The 18,187-nt window shown below is 44.5% G+C and overlaps 1 protein-coding gene across 2 annotated transcripts in view; it reads left to right on the forward strand.

The window, feature by feature from the left end:
- Window positions 1-18,187, forward strand: part of adamts10 (ADAM metallopeptidase with thrombospondin type 1 motif, 10) — a 50,319-nt gene that overhangs the window by 9,885 nt on the left and 22,247 nt on the right. For both annotated transcript variants that reach the window (XM_039601221.1, XM_031758690.2), the window contains exons 3-12: window positions 2,434-2,573; window positions 2,656-2,865; window positions 7,111-7,279; window positions 7,731-7,933; window positions 8,877-8,960; window positions 10,860-11,005; window positions 12,185-12,228; window positions 12,724-12,829; window positions 15,836-15,982; window positions 16,161-16,302. In XM_039601221.1, the coding sequence (XP_039457155.1) occupies window positions 2,434-2,573; window positions 2,656-2,865; window positions 7,111-7,279; window positions 7,731-7,933; window positions 8,877-8,960; window positions 10,860-11,005; window positions 12,185-12,228; window positions 12,724-12,829; window positions 15,836-15,982; window positions 16,161-16,302 (1,391 nt within the window). The remainder of the gene's footprint in view (window positions 1-2,433; window positions 2,574-2,655; window positions 2,866-7,110; window positions 7,280-7,730; window positions 7,934-8,876; window positions 8,961-10,859; window positions 11,006-12,184; window positions 12,229-12,723; window positions 12,830-15,835; window positions 15,983-16,160; window positions 16,303-18,187) is intronic.

Consider the following 18,187-nt stretch of genomic DNA (forward strand, 5'->3'; position numbering starts at 1 on the left):
CTCACATTTTCTGTCCAGGAGTTTTTCCTGTGCTTCAAACGTAGGGGAAATACCACCTGCCTGGTTACATGCTGTGCTTTACAAGAACAGGATGGATTTGTTGTGGGAAAGCTAATGCTTTTCAGGAAGTTTGAGGGGAAAAAATGCCAGTGGGGTGCCTTGATTGCCCACTGTAGTCCGTTCAAAGGGTCATAGCTGAAAGTAATAATGAGAATAAGACCTATTTACCTGCTATAAAGCAGATATTTTGTATGCATCTGTGTGGATTGCAGTATGCTTTTAGGTTTCTAAAGTTCTGTTCTCCACCGACACTTCCCAACCACTTCAGTGGGTATATTCCTACTGGGAATATTCCTTCAAAGCTGCCTTAAAACATGGCAGAGACTCAACCAGTTGCTGCAAACATTTCTCACAGATTTTGGTCCGTGTCGACATGACGGCATCACACAGTTGCTGCAGATTTGTCGCCTGCATGTCCACGATGTTCTACACATACCCAAAGGTGCTGGACTGAGATTAATGAGTGGTTATTTGAGTTACTACTGCTTTTCAATCAGCCTTCTTCCTCATTTTGGTGCTCATTTTGACCTTCAGCAAGTTGTCGACAATGTCTACATGCACTGTGTTGCTGCCACGTGATTGGCTGATCAGATATATGCATTTATAAGCATCCAGGCAGTTATTTATCTAAATGAATGTCTAAGGAGCTTGGAAACAAAGCGACTGGACTTCATTAAATTTCTTTCAGCTTTAAGCTTCTATAAGTAACTTAAAGAAGTCCAGTCACTTTCTTTTCAAGCTCCTTAGACTACCATGACCTGAATGAGTGAGAACCTACACAGGCATATGTAAATGATCAGATCTGTTAAGGAAAAACAGACTTTGCCCCAGAATAAGGTTTTATAAAGCTGTTGAGGGATTCTTACCATCGAGTGTGTTGTACATGCACTCTTAATGCAATGTTAATGTTGACTACAGTATAAACAATGTCACTTTACTGTCTGTATTTAATGCACAGTCTGATTGGTTTCAGTAGCAGTATTCAGTTTAATTCAGTTTTATTTCTACAGCGCCAAATCACAACAACAAAGTGCTTTATATTGTAAGGTAGACCCTACAATAATGCATACAGAGAAAAACCCAACAGTCATATGACCCCCTATGAGCAAGCACTTTGGCGAGAGTGGGAAGGAAAAACTCCCTTTTAACAGGAAGAAACCTCCGGCAGAACCAGGCTCGGGGAGGGGCGGGGCCATCTGCTGTGACCGGTTGCGGTGAGAGAAGTACTGATATATAAATGAATTACTACTCGCCGGGTGTTTTTTGGACCGTTTTGTCCAGCTGCCCAATGAAACAAGACGGGACTCAAACACTAAGTAAGCTTAAAATCAGAGTTTACTAGGGAGCTGGATTTTATGGCAGAACATTAATAGACAGACGAAACAAGTTAGTATGATGCTGTGGCTGCAACACATTAGATAATCTTGCAGAGGAATACGGCAAAAAGCGATGTGGTAATGGGGTGCAGGTGTGCAGCTTGGTGTGGAGGTGCGATAATGAGGAAAAGTGGGAACACGCTGTTGGACAGTGAGGAGATGACAGACAAATAGATACCTGAAACATGTTTAGTCTCAATCTAATTTAGACTAAACACGAGGGCTGCGTCCTTTGTGTTGAAAGGGTGTTTTTTGCCGACACAGGGCTGGAAGATTAACTGTGAAATCTGAAATGCAGAAACTGCATCTATGTTTTGGTTCCCACAGGCTCGAACGCCGGTGGTGTTTTGCACTAACGTTCCCATGTCGCAAATACACTGCAACCTCACAGAGTCCATGTGAATGCAGTGTTTGTGCTGTAATTGCGCTGTTTATTCCAGGCACAGCTATCTGCTGCCTTCAGAGAGATTTTTCCTGGTACGGAGCTTTTCAAGTCTGTACCAGGGAGCTCTGATCTCTGGGTATTTACTCTGTGTGGGAAGGGGCCGCTTCTCCACCAAGCGAGACCAAAGGTTTAAGCTGGGCTCCTTTTGCTAGTGACCCTTCGCCGTTAGTAAGCTGACGCCGGCTGTTTGGAGCTGAGCGTGTTTGGACAATAAATCATTGCCGGCCTCTTGCACAGACTGAGACAGACAGGAAGTATACAGTTTCAAGGTAACCATGGGAACATCCTTATGGCCTCGTGAAGGAGGGGGTACTTGGGGTGGAGGGGCCTTGTCAGAAATAGGCCAAAAAGTCTGCAAGTTCCTCTTTTCCAACTGGGTTAGTCACTCAATAAAAAAGCCCATTGTGTGATTTTAAAATAAGCAGCTCGCAAATCCTCCAGTTTTTATTGTTTTTATTTTTTATTAGAGTCACTTGGAAGAAGCTGAATTTTGTCTTTATCTAGTTAAACTCTGGTGTTGATTTTACGTTGTCTTTATTTCTCCCCCTCTAGCTGCTTTCCTATCCAGTCTAGGCCAGTATGAGATCGCCATCCCAGTACGTGTAGGACCCAGTGGCAAGATGCTGGACTCAAAAATGACTGAACACCACCAAAGAAGAAGGCGCAGCACTGAAGACAGGCTTCCTGACTCTGTATTATGCTTCTTGATGTAACTTTTTTAAAATTAAAAATAGATATATTTATTAATTTCTTGCGCATCTTTCTGTCTGTTAGCTCTTTTACCAGCTGTCGACATCCCGGAACAACTTCCTGCTCAACCTGACGCTACAGGGAAGCCTGCTGTCACGGCAGTTCCGGGTGGAGTACTGGAAGAGGGGTCGTTTAGCCTGGAGTCACCCTTACTCTCCTCATTGCCACTATGTGGGACACCTCCAAGACCAACCGCATTCCAGCAAAGTGGCCCTGAGCAACTGTAACGGCCTGGTAAGACTCGACCCTCCCGGTCTAATCCACAGCTCAAACACTGAGTGACAGCAGCAGCAGCAGCAGCAGCAGCAGCGCTGGCTCAGCACAGGATAGAGAATGCTTGATCCTGACATCAAAGCAAGACACTTTAACAAACCTCGAGTCCTCGAGCAGCTCTAAACCTTATCTGAAAGGAAGAATTTATGCTAAAAAGAGACACTTTTCAGTTTAAAAGATGACATCATCAATTGTGTCCAGTCCAGCGCTGCTACTGTAGACTTAAAGCTTTTTAATGCGATTACCAGCCACTTTGTTAGGCGTACCTTTCAACTGGTCCACTTGGTGCAAATATCTAATCAGCCAATCACACGTAAGCATACGATTTGGTGAAATTGTGGTGGAAATATGATTTAAGTGACTTTCAACGTGGCTGTTGGTGACAGACGAGCTGGTCTGAGTATTTCAGAAACTGCTGATCTGCTGGGATTTTCCCGCACAGTCACCCGTCTACAGGGAATGGTCAGAAAATTTCCAGCGATCTGCATTTTTCTGTGAGAAAATACCTCATTGAGGTCAGTTGTCGATGCTTCCAGTTGACCAGAAGGCAACAAATAACCGCTTGTTCCAAAGGAGGTATGCAGAAGAGCGTCTCTGATTGTGCATGTTGAACTTTAAAGCAGGCGGGCTTCGGCTGCAGAAGCCCACACAGGTTGCCACCCCTGTCAGCTAAGACAGGAAACTGCAGCTGCAGTTAACACAGACTCACCAAAATGATGATGATGATGATAGCAGATTGGAAAAACGTTGTCTGGTCTGATGAGTCCTGATTACTGCCACCACATTCAAACGTCAGTGTCAGACAGAAACAATACAATCAGTCCGTCGATAAAAACCTTGTTCATATCTTTATGGATTTCCACTGTGTTCCCATCTTCTTATGGTGCTTCCAGTAAGATGAGGGGCAACGTCACAAAGCTCAGATTATCTCAAACTGGTTTCCTGAACATAAAGAAGAGTTCACTGTACTCAAACGGGCTCCACAGTCACCAGTTTCAATACAATACAGCACCTTTGGGATGTGATGGAACAGGACTGATCACAGCAGCTGTGTGATGCTATCACATCTGTATGGATTAAAATTTCCAGCACCTTGTTAAATCTGTGGAACAAAGATTTAAGATGTGTCTGAAGCCCAAAAAAAGGAGGCGGTGGTGGGGCGGTGTCCAACCCAGTAGTGTTAAGGATGTAATTAATGAAGTGTCTGGTTAGTTTATAATAATTGTATAAGAAATCCCGGACTATCAGCATTTCCATTCCAAGGATTTATGTTGTGTTACGGTGTAAAGCTGCTTGGGATGAATGGTTGCGATGGAAAAGGCAGTGATAAACTTTATTTAGACTTTTCTAAGTTACTAAGAGGTTTACAGAAAGAAATCAAAATATATTAAAAATCCCAGAAATGGATAAAACCCCATAAAACTACAGAGGGGTAAAAATCAAACACTCACTGTCATGTCTGCGAGGGCGTGACGTGACAGCGTGGCGTGAGGAGGATGCGGACCCAAACGCAGACAGTGGAGGCAGAGTGAGGTGAGCAGATCACCTCACTCTCAAAAATGTTTTAGTCCGACTTTGCTAAGCTACTAAGCCGCACTGCTTGATGGATTGTTGGAGCATTACGGAGCCTCGCGGAGTAATCTGGGTCCTAAACTCCGTCTGCTTCAGGTCCCAAAGTCAAACGAACACTGCGGCATCACTGAGAGTTAAAAACTGTCTAAATTCTTTCATCTTTAATAAAAAGATAATTGTTGCTGCTTTACCAGGTGTAACAATTAAGTTTAACATCCAGGCATCCATGAAAACAGGATTTATTACATTTAACGGAGTTAGAAGTTAGCAGGAGGTTAGCTCGCTAGCTTCCACCTAAACATGATATAGCATGTTCTGACTGAGAGATTTTTGAAACATTCAAACGTACAGCTCTGCTATCACTTCCAACATAAATGAAGACAGAAAACTAAACAGCAGTGACGTTTGTAGGGTTACTGAAGTTGGGCTAGCTGGTAAATAATGATGTGCTACGTGATCTCCAGCGACACAGCTATGTTAGCATAGCATAAACACAGTGAAGCTGGAGGATGAACGCTAACTTTTTTCCACTTGATAAAAGTTAACGTGAGGGTTCCCGATGGTTAGGGACAAATGCAATCGCATGGCAGGATGCTGTAAACGGACCAAACTTCAGTCAGGAGAACAACTGAGATAATCCATCCACAATACGAGGTTAGTCATTAATATACTGCAACAACATGGGAATAGAGCAGCTGCAGGAGAATTCAACAATAATGAATCAATGGTATGGAAGTGGAGGAAGCAAGAAGAATGAGTTGAGTAAAGTTTGACTTATGTGACGGTAACTAGATGTGGAACACAGGGAAGACGTAGTGACAGAGAACTTCAGCCCTGAGTATACAACACACCGATTGAAACTCAGACTCAAGACAATCAAGCTTAACACGGTGACTGGGGAGACACAGGGACATAGAGACACATGAAACATGGGACAAAAGCACAGAGTAAACATGGGAACGGAGACTAAACCCAGCCTAAGGTAAACACTGAGGGAGGAAGAACTACGACCACTAAGAAGTCAAAGAATATTAAATGAGAATCTGAAACGCAGTACTTTGACATTCACAGAGACTTTTTACTTTTAATAAAAGTGTTTAAAGAAGAGAGTCAGAAGATTAAAGTGCCATTCTGATCTCGGTGGTCAGACTGGTTTCACAGCGTGGGAGCTCTAAGCTTGCTCAACTTTGTTTGCTAGCCAAGACCTGAGAAGTAACCGGCAGTGCCCCATGCACTGATCTAAGTAATTGCCCTGGTGCACAAGGTGATAACACCTCCTCCACCGGTTTCAGGTTTACAGCAGTAACCTGCAGTGCGTCGTGCTCTGTAATGCTCGCTTTGAGCTCTAGAAAGTGTAAATGACATCTTACAGTTGTCTGACGTGACCCTTAAAAGACACCAGTTCCATTTCATTTCCCATTCTCTTGAAGTCACCTCAGCCCGTCACGACGGACGACTCGCATCCACTCGTCGCCGGGTCAGAGCTCGTTCCCCTCTGCGCCCCGTTTTGTTGGATGAATTCATTCTGCTGTATTCACAGCGCTGTGTATCTGTGTATCCTCTCACTACAAACAGCAGACCCCATAATAACAGTTGTATACGCAGCTGAGGATTAGACGTGTTCGCAAAGCGTTAATAAGCTGCACACGTAATCACTGTTAGTCAAACCAGCGTGAGCGCATTCACCGGCGAGCGGGCTGTGTGTCCAGAGGACCGTCACTAACTTTATTATGGGATTAAAAGCACTTTGAAAGCTGCCGCCGCCATTCGAGGGAGGAGACTCTCGCTCCGACCAAAGCCAACACATCTGAGCGGAATCAAAGGAAGTGTTAGTGTATCGCTCTCTCTGTCTCGCTCTCTCATTTTCCTCGCTCTCATTCACTCTTTCATGCGCTCATGTGTGCTCGTCTGTGTATGCGAGCACCGCGACGGGCCCAAAGTTCGGTCTGAACACAGACGAGAATATGACGATCGAGCTGTTTCGTGCGAAGTTTGAAGGCTCGTTAGTGTTCTTCACGTTCACCCCAATAGTCTAAAGTGTGCCAAGAAAATATCCCGCACACCATAAACGCCACCAGCAGGCTGACGGATTGAACTGTAGATGCATTCGATTTTTTTCCAATCTGCTGTCGTCCGATCTCGACAAGCCGGTGTGATCCGCATCCTCAGATTCCTGGCAGGTGTAGCACCTGGTGTGGTCTTCTGAAGCTGTTACAGTTCTCTTCCTGTTAGCTAAAAGCAGTCTGACCTCTGTTTGTCATCCAGAAAACCACTTTTCATCAAACATTTTCTCTTTTTCAGAACATTCTCAGTAAACCTTAGAGATGGTTGTGTGTGACAAAACCAGGAGATCAGCAGTTTCTTAAATACTCCACGTTCAAAGTCACTTAAATCACCTTCAGCAGGTCGTCCTGATCATGCTCGAGTTGCTGCTGTGTGACTGGCTGATTAGGCGTACCTAATAAAGTGTCCAGTGAGCGCATATTTTAGGCATAGGTACGTGAGCTTAACTGGCTCATCTGTTTTCACTTTTTGAAATGAGTTTCTCAGGAAAACACTCGCACTGTAAAATCATCTGTGTGCCGTGATGGAAATCCTTATTTTATTCTATTCTTCAAATCTGTTTCTCTGCAGCAGGGGGTGATTGTTGCTGGGGGAGAGGAGTACCTGATTGAACCCCTTGTCTCACCAGATAACCAAACCGGGACAGAGAGCGAGGAGAGAGCAGAGGGGCGCCCCCATGTGGTTTATAAGCGGTCATCGCTCCGCCATCAGTACAAGGGCCAATCCTGCGGCGTCATTGGTGAGACGACAGATATTCTGGTCTTTTTTAGTAGCGGCGTTAAGGTCCAGACCGGAGGAGTAAACATCCGCAGGCCAGTCTGTGCACCAGCCAGCAGCAGAAGGCTGTGGCTGTGTCTGCGTTCCCGGTTGTGATTAGGCGTGACTGAGTCTGTGTTACAGGGCGTTTGCTGAAAAAGCACAAGTATGTTTGGAAAGCCGCCGTTTGACAAATATAAGAAAAGAAAGTTACTTTGTAAAGCTGCCCTTTAAAATCTGCTCTACGATTATGCAAAGTGTGTTTCGTCTAATTGCCGTTATTGCTGTAATTATTATTAATCTGTGGTCAAATGATGGGAAAAGCGAGAGAATCTGTTTCCAGCACAAAGCTGGATCAACTGCTGCTGCGCCTTTTTCTTGAGCTCTTTTCAACAGTACGCTGTCAAAATGTAAGATTGTGTGATCTGCCTCAGACGAGAAGCCGATGAAGGGCGCGTCGTGGTGGCAGCGGACCCTGAAGACGCCTCCTCATCACGTTGGCCGTGGCCAGCTGCCTCTGAAGCGCTCGGTCAGCCGGGAGCGCTACGTGGAGACGCTGGTAGTAGCCGATAAGATGATGGTGGGTTATCACGGCCGCAGGGACATCGAGCAATACATCCTGGCTGTCATGAATATTGTAAGTTTCACAACACAAAAGCTTTCCTCTTCCTCTAATGAAAAAAGAAAAAAGCCCAGCTTTTCCCAGCTTTCAGCGACTGACCGTCAGACAGCCGTGATTTGGTGGCCTGGCGTCTTTTGAAGCAAAGAAAGAAATGTTATTCAGCTGATTAAAGGCGAGCTGGAAAGAACAGGGTCGTCTTCACTGACAGAAATAAGTCTCCAAGGCCGAGTCAGGCTTACGGGGGATGTATTATTAATGTTTATAGAAGAAAGAAAGAAAAACAAATGCGTAGCTGTTGCCTGATTTCTCCTCGGGGAGGCTACATGTTTTAGTCGGTGAAGCTTTGGTACGTGCGGTTAATCATTGGAAAACCGTATGCATGGTTCTTTAATACAGATTTGCTCTAAAAATAGTCCAGTTTCTTTTGGTTATACATTAAAGTCACTTAGTCGCATTCTTTTCGCCCTGGCTGCACAAATTACTTCCGACTTTCCAGGGTGATGATTTGGAAGGTCAGTGCTTAAGCTGTTGTACATGGAGAACACATTAGTGCTGTGTTTAATGTGAACGCCTGGGTAGAAGCACATAAGTGTATGGCTCTGGCCCATTTAGACACAAAGCTCTCCTCTCCGGTGCAGTATGCTCTGACTTTGCTTTAAAACCAACATATGGATGAAACCAAGGTTGAAATAAAAGCACCTGTTTATGCAATCAGAGTGGCGGGATCTGTATTTGTATTTATCAAAGTCCCCGTTTTCTCTCGTCCCCAGTGTTTTTTTGTTTCTTTTTTTTCGTTTAGCCTCTATTTATTCTCCAGCGGGGAGAAATGACGGGAAAACATGTCTGTCATCTACAGAACATACGCTAACGATTGCCAGGAAAAAGCCCGCCGCAGTGTGCTCGGTTGTTCTATCAGCCGTTTTTAAGACTGGTCTTTTCTTGTTTCCCTGGAGGTCAGGTTGCCAAACTGTTCCAGGATTCTAGCCTGGGGAATGCAGTCAACATTGTGGTGACGCGGCTCATCCTGCTCATGGAAGACCAGGTAAGGTGCATGAATTACTGCTAATACTAAGACCAGTGTTTCACTGCTTTGGTCCTACTCTTTTCCACAGTGTGTCTTTTGTTCCGCCCCTCCCTGAGCCTGGTTCTGCCGGAGGTTTCTTCCTGTTAAAAGGGAGTTTTTCCTTCCCACTGTCACCAAAGTACTTGCTCATATGGGTTTTCTGAAAGCTGGGGGTTTCTCTCTAATATTGTATGGTCTTTACCTACAGGTAAAGTGCCTTGAGGTGATTTTGGCTCTATATAAGTAAATGGCCTGCATTTGTATAGCGCTTTATTTAGTCCCTAAGGACCCCAAAGCGCTTTACACTACATTCAGTCATTCACCCATTCACACACACAGGTGATGGCAAGCTACATTGTAGCCACAGCTGCCCTGGGGCGCACTGACAGAGGCGAGGCTGCCGAACACTGGCGCCACCGGGCCCTCTGACCACCACCAGTAGGCAAACATGGGGTTAGTATCTTGCCCAAGGATATTTGGCATGCAGCCAGGAGGCAGCCTGGGATCGAACCACCGACCTTCTGATTAGTGGCTGACCTGCTCTGCCACCTGAGCTAAAACTGGATTGAACTGAATCAGTTACGGTGACAGAATATACATAACTAATGATCCACTGGCAGCATGTGATTTTGGGTGGGACGCCTCTTGAAAGGGTCATCGCCAAATTTTGGTGCACTCAAAGGTTTAGTGGATTCTAGTCGGATAAACTTGAACTGATTGGTACCGAGCGCATTTTCCTTAATGATTATTGGAATAAATTAACATTTGATTTGATATATTTCAGTTACTTTTTACAAATTATTGCTTCGTGTGTACATCCATTTTTAAAAAAATAAAATTTTAATAAGGGAAAAATGATCAACCTTGTCATTCAGGACCACAATCACAGAGTCACATGTTGAACATGTGTCGTAGAGCACTCATGCTAGCGTTTAGCTCAAGGCGGCTGCAGACTCTTTTCACATGTATTATAATGCAAGCGAGTGACTGCAGGTCAGAAAAGATGCAGCTGTCGGAGACAGAGTCCACACCTGACCGCAGGGCAGGAGTTTAGCTCATAAAAAAGTGCACGACCTTACCAGCACAGCTCAGGAGATGACTGTGCCATGTGACTGTAGTAAACGACCTTATTAGCCTGCCATTAACAGCATGCGGTGAGACGGTGTGGCCGGCTCCGTTTTAATGTTAACCTTGTAGCACTTTGACAGATGAATCATGCTGAATTAAAGGGGAATTACGGCGTGGCTTTGAGGTTTCCGCTATGGCCGTCTTATTAGGGAACATTTATGATTCATGCTTTTCATAGTGCCTCAAAATTAGAGCCCGTAATTTAGTGCCAGGATATGTTCGTTATCTCACATGGTAATGAAGTAAATGTTAGGGTCATTAGCGGTAGGCGAGTATTAGTGTTGTTATTCTTACTCTGTGGACCGTTGAGGTCGGGACGGGATTGAGAGTGTTCTGTGCAAGCGCTCCTGCTGCCGTTTTCCAGGTCTGAATAGGCAAGCTGCCCCTGGAAAGGAAAATGAGGACAGCAGTAGGGCCAGAAATGAGGGACTGTGGGATAAGACAATTACTAGTTATGTCACCGCACGCATTCCTGGGTTACGAGTTCTCGCCAGCTGTGGCCAGCAGAGCACTCCCTCCGCGCTTCTACATATTTTTTACAGGATTGAAGGACTAACATGCAATGCTGCGGTGGAAAAATGCCTAAATCGCTGCAATACAGGAAGACGGGGTTATTATAGCATTGTTGGGATATCGTGTAATTGTTGTTGATATTGGAATAACTTCACATTAAGTATCTTTTGTTCATTCCTGAAGCTGATTGTTTTGTGTTTAAACAAAGGAAGTGCTTCTGTTGTCTCTCCCCACCAGCCCACACTGGAGATCAACCATCATGCGGGGAAGTCTTTAGACAGCTTCTGCAAGTGGCAGAAAACCATCCAGCACCGCAGCAGCTACGGGAACGCCATACCTGACAACGGCATTGCTCATCACGACACCGCCGTGCTCATCACCAGGTCGGAAACCTCGAAAAGAAAAACCTGTCCTGCAGGAATGTCTGCTTGTGACCCCCGTAGGAACAAGAACCGCAATTAAAGAGTCAAAAGAATCAGTCGTCTGTTAGGTACGGCAGGCCTAGCCCCGCTCCTCGTAGTCTGTCAGTAAGACCTGAGCAGGAGAGCTGGGCTGTCCAGCTCAGGGTGACACCGAGACGATCCACCTCCTCCTCCGAGTTCACTGGATCTCATGGATGGATTTAATGCGCTATCAAGTGCTGACAGGCTGAATTTCACACGGCTCCCTCGATTAACTCATCTTAGCATGTAGTCCGAGTATTGCCTGACACTGAAGATTGTTTTTAACTTCTGTTCATTCCACTTTTCCTGAACCGGTGTTTTGGCATCGGAGCGCTTAAGGGATGGAGGAAAATTTATACGGTATAGCTTTTTGCAAACTGATACAGACTGACTCCGTGCACGGCACCATTTATGGCAGGCTTTAGTGTTCGTATGCTTGACATCTCATTTCGCAGCCCCAAAAAAGTGAGATTGGAAAAAAAGGTGATGAATCATAGTTTACGTTATTGAAATACTCACATTGAGCAAAATGTTAAAAATCATCGTAGCACGCAGTAAAATGCAGACACCAGTGGTGGATGCATGTTAAGTAGAAAAAAAAAACACTGGCGCTATTGACTCAGGAATGTGCAACAGCGAACAGCACGGCCACGGTTTGGTCAGAGTCATCTGAACGCACTTGTGCTCGGGCAGCGCTGCCACAAATACTTTCCTATTCTGTGCAAAAGAATGTGCTATGAACTCGAGCTGCGGGAGGTTAGCGTTGGGGTGGCGAGGGGAGGTGGGGGGGTGAAAACAGATAAATGTCACAACTTTTTTGAGATGCGGTCTTGGTGGCGGCTTGGTGAGAACAGCTTGGTTTTACAGCAGCATTTATCAAACGGGGATGGAAGCTGTCCAGACGCGATGACACCGCAGTGACCGTCCGCGGTTTCCGCCTATTGTTCTTTTAAAACTTTATCCGTCTGCTGTCGCTACTGTGTGCGTGTGCGTGTGAATACCCTGCGTGTCCAAGTGTGTTCACATGTATCTTAAGCAGCGGTTGATGCCGTTTCTGTTCCTGCACCTTGTTGTGTACGAGTGTCAAACCTCCTTGTTTTTTTTCCTCACGTCTTGCAGGTATGACATCTGCATCCAAAAAAACAAGCCCTGTGAAACTCTAGGTAACCTTCCATCACACGTGACCACAGACCTCCATATTTCTGATCCCGCTGATACTCCAGCTCTTTCTCCTAGCCCTGACCGTCACAGCTTCATGCTTCCTCCCAACCGTAACCCTAAACGTAACCCTACACCTTTTTCCATCCTTAACTCTAAAATCAGTTACTCATCCGAAAATAATTTCAGGGGTCCCACCCAGTGTGTTCTTACTTTCCAAAGAGTTGCAGAGTTGACATTAAAAAAAAAAGTGTGCATGCATGTTTAACATTCTTACATACACGAGAAAGTGCGATGCAAATGATGTGCATCTGTGTACTTTTACACGGTGCATTCTGCATGTTTATTGATAGTGCACGCTTTACTAAAAGCAGAGTTGGCAAAATAGTGAGCTGCTGCTGGGAACATCATCCTTTCTCTCTCAGTTGGGATTCTCATTCGGTTCGTGTGCTTGCTTCAGAATAGAGGTTTTTTTATATTCATATAGTGTATTTCTGCAGGCTTGGCTCCAGTAGGAGGGATGTGTGAGCCAGAGAGGAGCTGCAGCATCAATGAGGACATCGGCCTGGGAACGGCCTTCACTATCGCCCATGAGATTGGACACACGTGAGTAACAAACACACGCACACTCTTATTTTTTAATTTCCTGGACACATTTGCAGATGTTGCACAAAAAAAGAGACTTCTGTTTGATATCATCTCATCGATGTGCAACACCGTTTACTTGTATTTCTAATATAATTACTCTGGCTCGATAAAAATCTGTCGAATGAGAGGAAAATCCCACAAGTTTGTGAATTTCAGGACAAATTCATCTTCGCCACAGAGGCAGAAGCGTTGGAGAGCTCGAGGTGTCAGACAGCAGAAGAATTACAAATATTCCTTCAGTTTCGATGCTGTTGGCCACAGACGGCAGCGTCGTTTCCAGAATATACGGCCTTTGCAAATATTAAACCGGCTGCCAACTCGATGAGTAGATCCATCGCAGCTGTCCGTGAAACCAGACTTAAACATGGGTTTGAAGCTGTCTGGGATTTAAACGAATTGATTTATAGCGATGCTGAAATGTCTTTCAACCACCATCCCACGAAAATGCCGTATAAAAGTGTCAACTTTTGTTTCAAAGTATGCGTTGGGGGTTGTGTTATAAACCTCCGGAAACTAGGTCAAAATCCACAAGTGTTTCTTGCAGAAATCGAGCACCGAGGCCACGGATAAATGCTTCACATGTGATGACAAACATCTGTTCTTTAAATAAAAAAGACGCACAATCTGTGATCCGTGAATTAGACCTGACTGTCCTTCCTGAAACATGAAATGTCCCTGCGGGGTGTTTCTGATCCTCTGCTGGGGATCGAGTCTCCAACATCACGAGTCAGATCCATCAGTAAGAGCGCTGAACGTCGTTCCTTTGCATCCCAGTGAAATCAGCTCACGAGCGGGAGCAAAATTCTGTCTCGACATCTGTTACTGTTGTATCCTTCGTGCTCAGCAGTTCACTGTCCCGTTCATTTGTGTATGAAAATAGCATCGAAAAGTATTCGTGCAGATGGTGGATCCATCAGGGTTCTGCTTTCCTAATGGTTAACACAGGTCTTTGTTTTTTAAAGCACTCAAACCCTGAGGGCACCCTGTCAACATGACTAATTAATGTATATATATGCACACATGAGGGTGCACACATGAAGGGACCAAACACGAATGGCTCTGCAGGGAGGTGGAACGTTTTGAGAACCGCCTCAAACAGCTACTAGAGTGATATCGCTGCCTGCCATGGACTCCTTTTGCTTCTTGTACATAACTCTGAGGTTAAGGCTGTTAATCAAATACTGTAAAGCAAACATTTTAATTAGGTTTTAGTGAAATCTTAGCGATTCAAACATTGCATTGTAAAATTGTGTGCATAAATTGCAAAGATCTCCATCATGCAAACGTACTGACTTTGCCGATTAATCTACAGATTATTTTCAAGAATAATTTAAAAATTCTTTGCTGACAGAAACCTCAGGAATGAAAATATGCCGTTAGGAGAACGAGAAAGTAAGTGCCCCCTTTTATATATCAGGACATCCTGAGAAAATGAGGTAAATATGATCTAAGATGAACAATAAGTCATGACATATTGCACCATGTCATTATTCATTTAACAAAAAGCCAACCTTAACCCTAACTAGAGTGTAAGTAGCACTTTATGACGTGATCGTCAGCAAGTGTGAGCTCCTCCAAAAAACCAAAGGGTTTTGTCAGGTTGCTGGTCTGCAGGCATCAGCAATGAGGATTCATAGGGTCATTTCCAAGAAAGTGACAAACGTTCATGACAGTTGCCGGTCAAAAACCCTAAGAGCTCGATTTCAGACTCTACCGGCCTCAGTAAGCATGCTAAGTTCAGTACAATCCAGTAGAAAAAGCCTGTTTGGAAGGGTTGCCAGCAGAAAGCCTCTTCTCTCCCAAAAGAAGACGGCAGCACGGCTTAGGTTTGCAAAGTTACATCTGAACAGGCTGCAAGACTTTAAGAACAAAGTCCTTTGAACAGACCAGAGTGGAGATGTTTGACCGTAATGCTCAGCACCACATTTGGAGAAAACCAAACACCACCTATCAGCACAAACACTAATGGAGAGCTGCCAGAGGCACCTTACAGTCATTGAGTAAACCATTAACTCGTCTTCTGAAGTCATAATTGGTTCATGAATCAGGACAATGATACTGAACATAGCAGCAAATCTACAGCAGGATGCCTGAAAACGAAAGTAATCGAGTGCTGCGACGGCCCAGTCAGAGTGAGATTGTGGAGACTTTAAGAGAACTGTGCATAAACAAAGTCAAACGCTGTAATGATGCGAGAGACTCGATAAAGTCACAGAAAACAATAACTAAGTTATCGCTGCTAAAGGTTCTGCAAGCTTCTGAATCGAGAGGCGTGCTTAGTTTTTCTCGCGCTGCTTCTGAATTTCAGCTTTTAGTTTTTTGTCATGTAAAATGTCAAAATGTGTTCATACATCTGGGGTTGTATTTAAATAATTTTTGAACCTTCTAAAGCTCTGATGATTCTTTAATCACATCTTGATGTGTAAAATCTTTGACTTGAAAAAAGGCGTGTTTTCTTTTTCCAGGCGAAAGCATTTAATACTAGAGTAACAAATCCTCAGAAGTTTCCTGAAAAATTGAGTAGAAAAGTAACCTAATTAGAATGGCAGCTCTGAACTTGACCCCGTGTGACACAAAATTGGCCGTTTTGTTGTTATTCAAACATAATAACACGCGAGTTAAGAAGTTAAGCCCCTTTAAAGCCGTACAGATGTGTCTTTATGAGGTGTAAATCAGTCCCAGACTTGATGTCCAATAAAAACAACAACACCACCAGGGTACCAGGTTCTCCTTGAGACCGCTGTCCTAAGGTGATACTAATGAAACATCTGGTGGGATTTTTTTGATAGATGGAAGGTGGACGTGTCTGACAGCTGTGGACCGTAATCTTTCATATGTCTGTTCTTTAGATCCCTCTCGGTTATCAACAGTGATCTTTTTTCCACTGTCCCCGTCGCTGCTGCAGGGATTATTACCCGTCCACATGGCCTCAAAGTGTTGTCACTGTATCATCATGGGCTTTAGGTTTGGGATGAACCACGACGGCATGGGGAACGCCTGCGGGCCCCGCAGCCAGGAGACTGCCAAGCTGATGGCTGACCACATCACCATGAAGACAAATCCGTTCATCTGGTCCGCCTGCAGCCGGGATTACATCACCAGCTTCCTGGAGTGAGTCAGATTATCTGCAGCGGCATAAATAATTTGTTAATGAGAGGGTTGAGGAAGGAACGGTCTCACGAAGACTGGTGTAAAATTTCTGATGGTCAGAGAAACATCCGAGTCGCAGACGGAGCAGGAAGACTTACTGCAGCCTGTTTAGTGTTGTTTTTTCTGTTTCCACCTTTAGCTCAGGTATGGGCTCCTGCCTGAACAACGTCCCGCCAAAGCAGGAGTTTGTGTACCCCACCACAGCGCCAGGTCAGGCCTACGATGCAGACGAACAGTGCCGCTTTCAGTACGGCGTCAGGTCTCGACAGTGCAAATACGCGGTGGGTATATTTTCAGTTATCTTTCGCTCAACTTTTACAGCATTTGTCAGCTGAAGTGGCAAAATTCATACAGATTTTCTTACAGTATATTTTCTGTAAAGATCCACTGACAAACTTTTAAGTGATGTCTGTCGTTTTTCTTGTTTCTGCCACTGGAGAGAAAAAAGATTTCATGTTAGTGTGTTGAAAAACTTTATATTACCTCCAATTTTTTATGGATGATCGTCAAACTTACAAGATACCGTGACGTGAGTAGCGAGGTTGGCTTCGACCTTCATTGTTAGCGCCCAAGGCCAAAGTTAACAAGAAAACAATGACGTGAAAAGACACAGAGAGCTGTACAACCCACTTTTTTTCAATAAGACGCCCTGTGACATCACAGTGATGCCATAAACAACTCACACTGCACGACTACATCTTAAAATCTCAAGTTTTTACAGCTTGGAGATTTCAGCCTATTCTGCTCCAACCATATGAGTAAACATAATTAAATACACCATTATGATATGTAACGCTTCAAGGTGAAAGGTGAAAGGTCAGGGTCATACAAATTAGGAAATGTCTTTACAATGACACAGGAAGATGAATATGCTCCACCAGCCACTACACCAAGCTGGAGAGATTATATCTCTCGGCTGGCCTGGGAACATCTCGGAGTTTCCCCGGATAAGCTGGAGGAGGTTGGCGGGGAGAGGAAGGTCTGGGCTTCTCTGCTCAGGGTGATGTCCCCGCGACCCTGGATAAGCGGGATGGACAGATTTTCATATTACCAGCTGACATCAGCATAAAACGTCCAAGTTTTAGAATTGCCCTTTGGGGGTAGTTGAGTTGGTACTCGATGTAAAGTTCAACATAACGACCCAAAATTTTCAACCCCGGTGGTGTAAACAGGCCTCCATATAATTGCACTTTCATGCTGCGTTAGAAAAAAGTATTTAACCTGTCTTAAGTATCCATGATGTTATAGACAATTATGAATGCAGAAGACCCTCGGTTTCAGTTTGAGACTGCGTGTGGCATCGAGAGGCAGGAAGGAGCAGTTTGTTGCAATGCATTCGGTCATCAGTAACACACATGCAGCACACTTTTTGTTTTTAGGCCCTTTTAAGTTTCAGCCCTTAAGATTTTCAGGTGTATGCAGTGCCTCGAACACTTTGTTTGACACGGTTATATGTGCAGAGTTTAAGGCTGGAGAGGATCCAAAATGTGGCACACAGGAAGCATATGATACAAACAAAGGAAGCTTTAATAGCTGAATAATAATCAAGAAACACAAAAGTCCCAGTGGGATCAAAAGTCCACAAACATGGAAAACCAATAAAATCCACAAAGAAACTTAAATCTAAATGGAAATAAACAGGTTAGCACCTGAGGGAAACACCGGCCTGTACGCAGGAAAACAGCAGGTGAAAACAATCAGGTGAATCAGGGGAGACGGACAGGAAGCAGAACTGAGACAGGAAATAAAAGACAAAAACACCCTTCAAAGTAAAACAGGAGACATGGGTATGAACACTAGCACTTAACAGGGGGACGCAGAGCGGCCAGGGCGTAAGCAAATACACGGGAAACCATCATTAATACAGTTAGCTATAATAAACCAAACTCAAAACCACTGCATCGTATAAATAAACAGCGTCAAACCGAAACCCAGATTCAACGAGTGCAAGAAAGCAAAACAGGAACTCTCGAAATCCAACAAACACAAAAACCAGAACCTTAAACAGCAGAATAATAAGACCGAGAGACGAGTATCCAGAGTCTGAGAACAAAAGCCCAAGACCATCTGTGAGCAAAACATCTCCACATCCCACATGTGGTGCCCACCATAACACTCACACACACTTTCTCCCTCTGCCAGCCTTTATAATCAGATAATCCTTCT

This window comes from Oreochromis aureus, linkage group 17, assembly GCF_013358895.1.
Source record: "Oreochromis aureus strain Israel breed Guangdong linkage group 17, ZZ_aureus, whole genome shotgun sequence".
Lineage (NCBI taxonomy): Eukaryota > Metazoa > Chordata > Actinopteri > Cichliformes > Cichlidae > Oreochromis > Oreochromis aureus.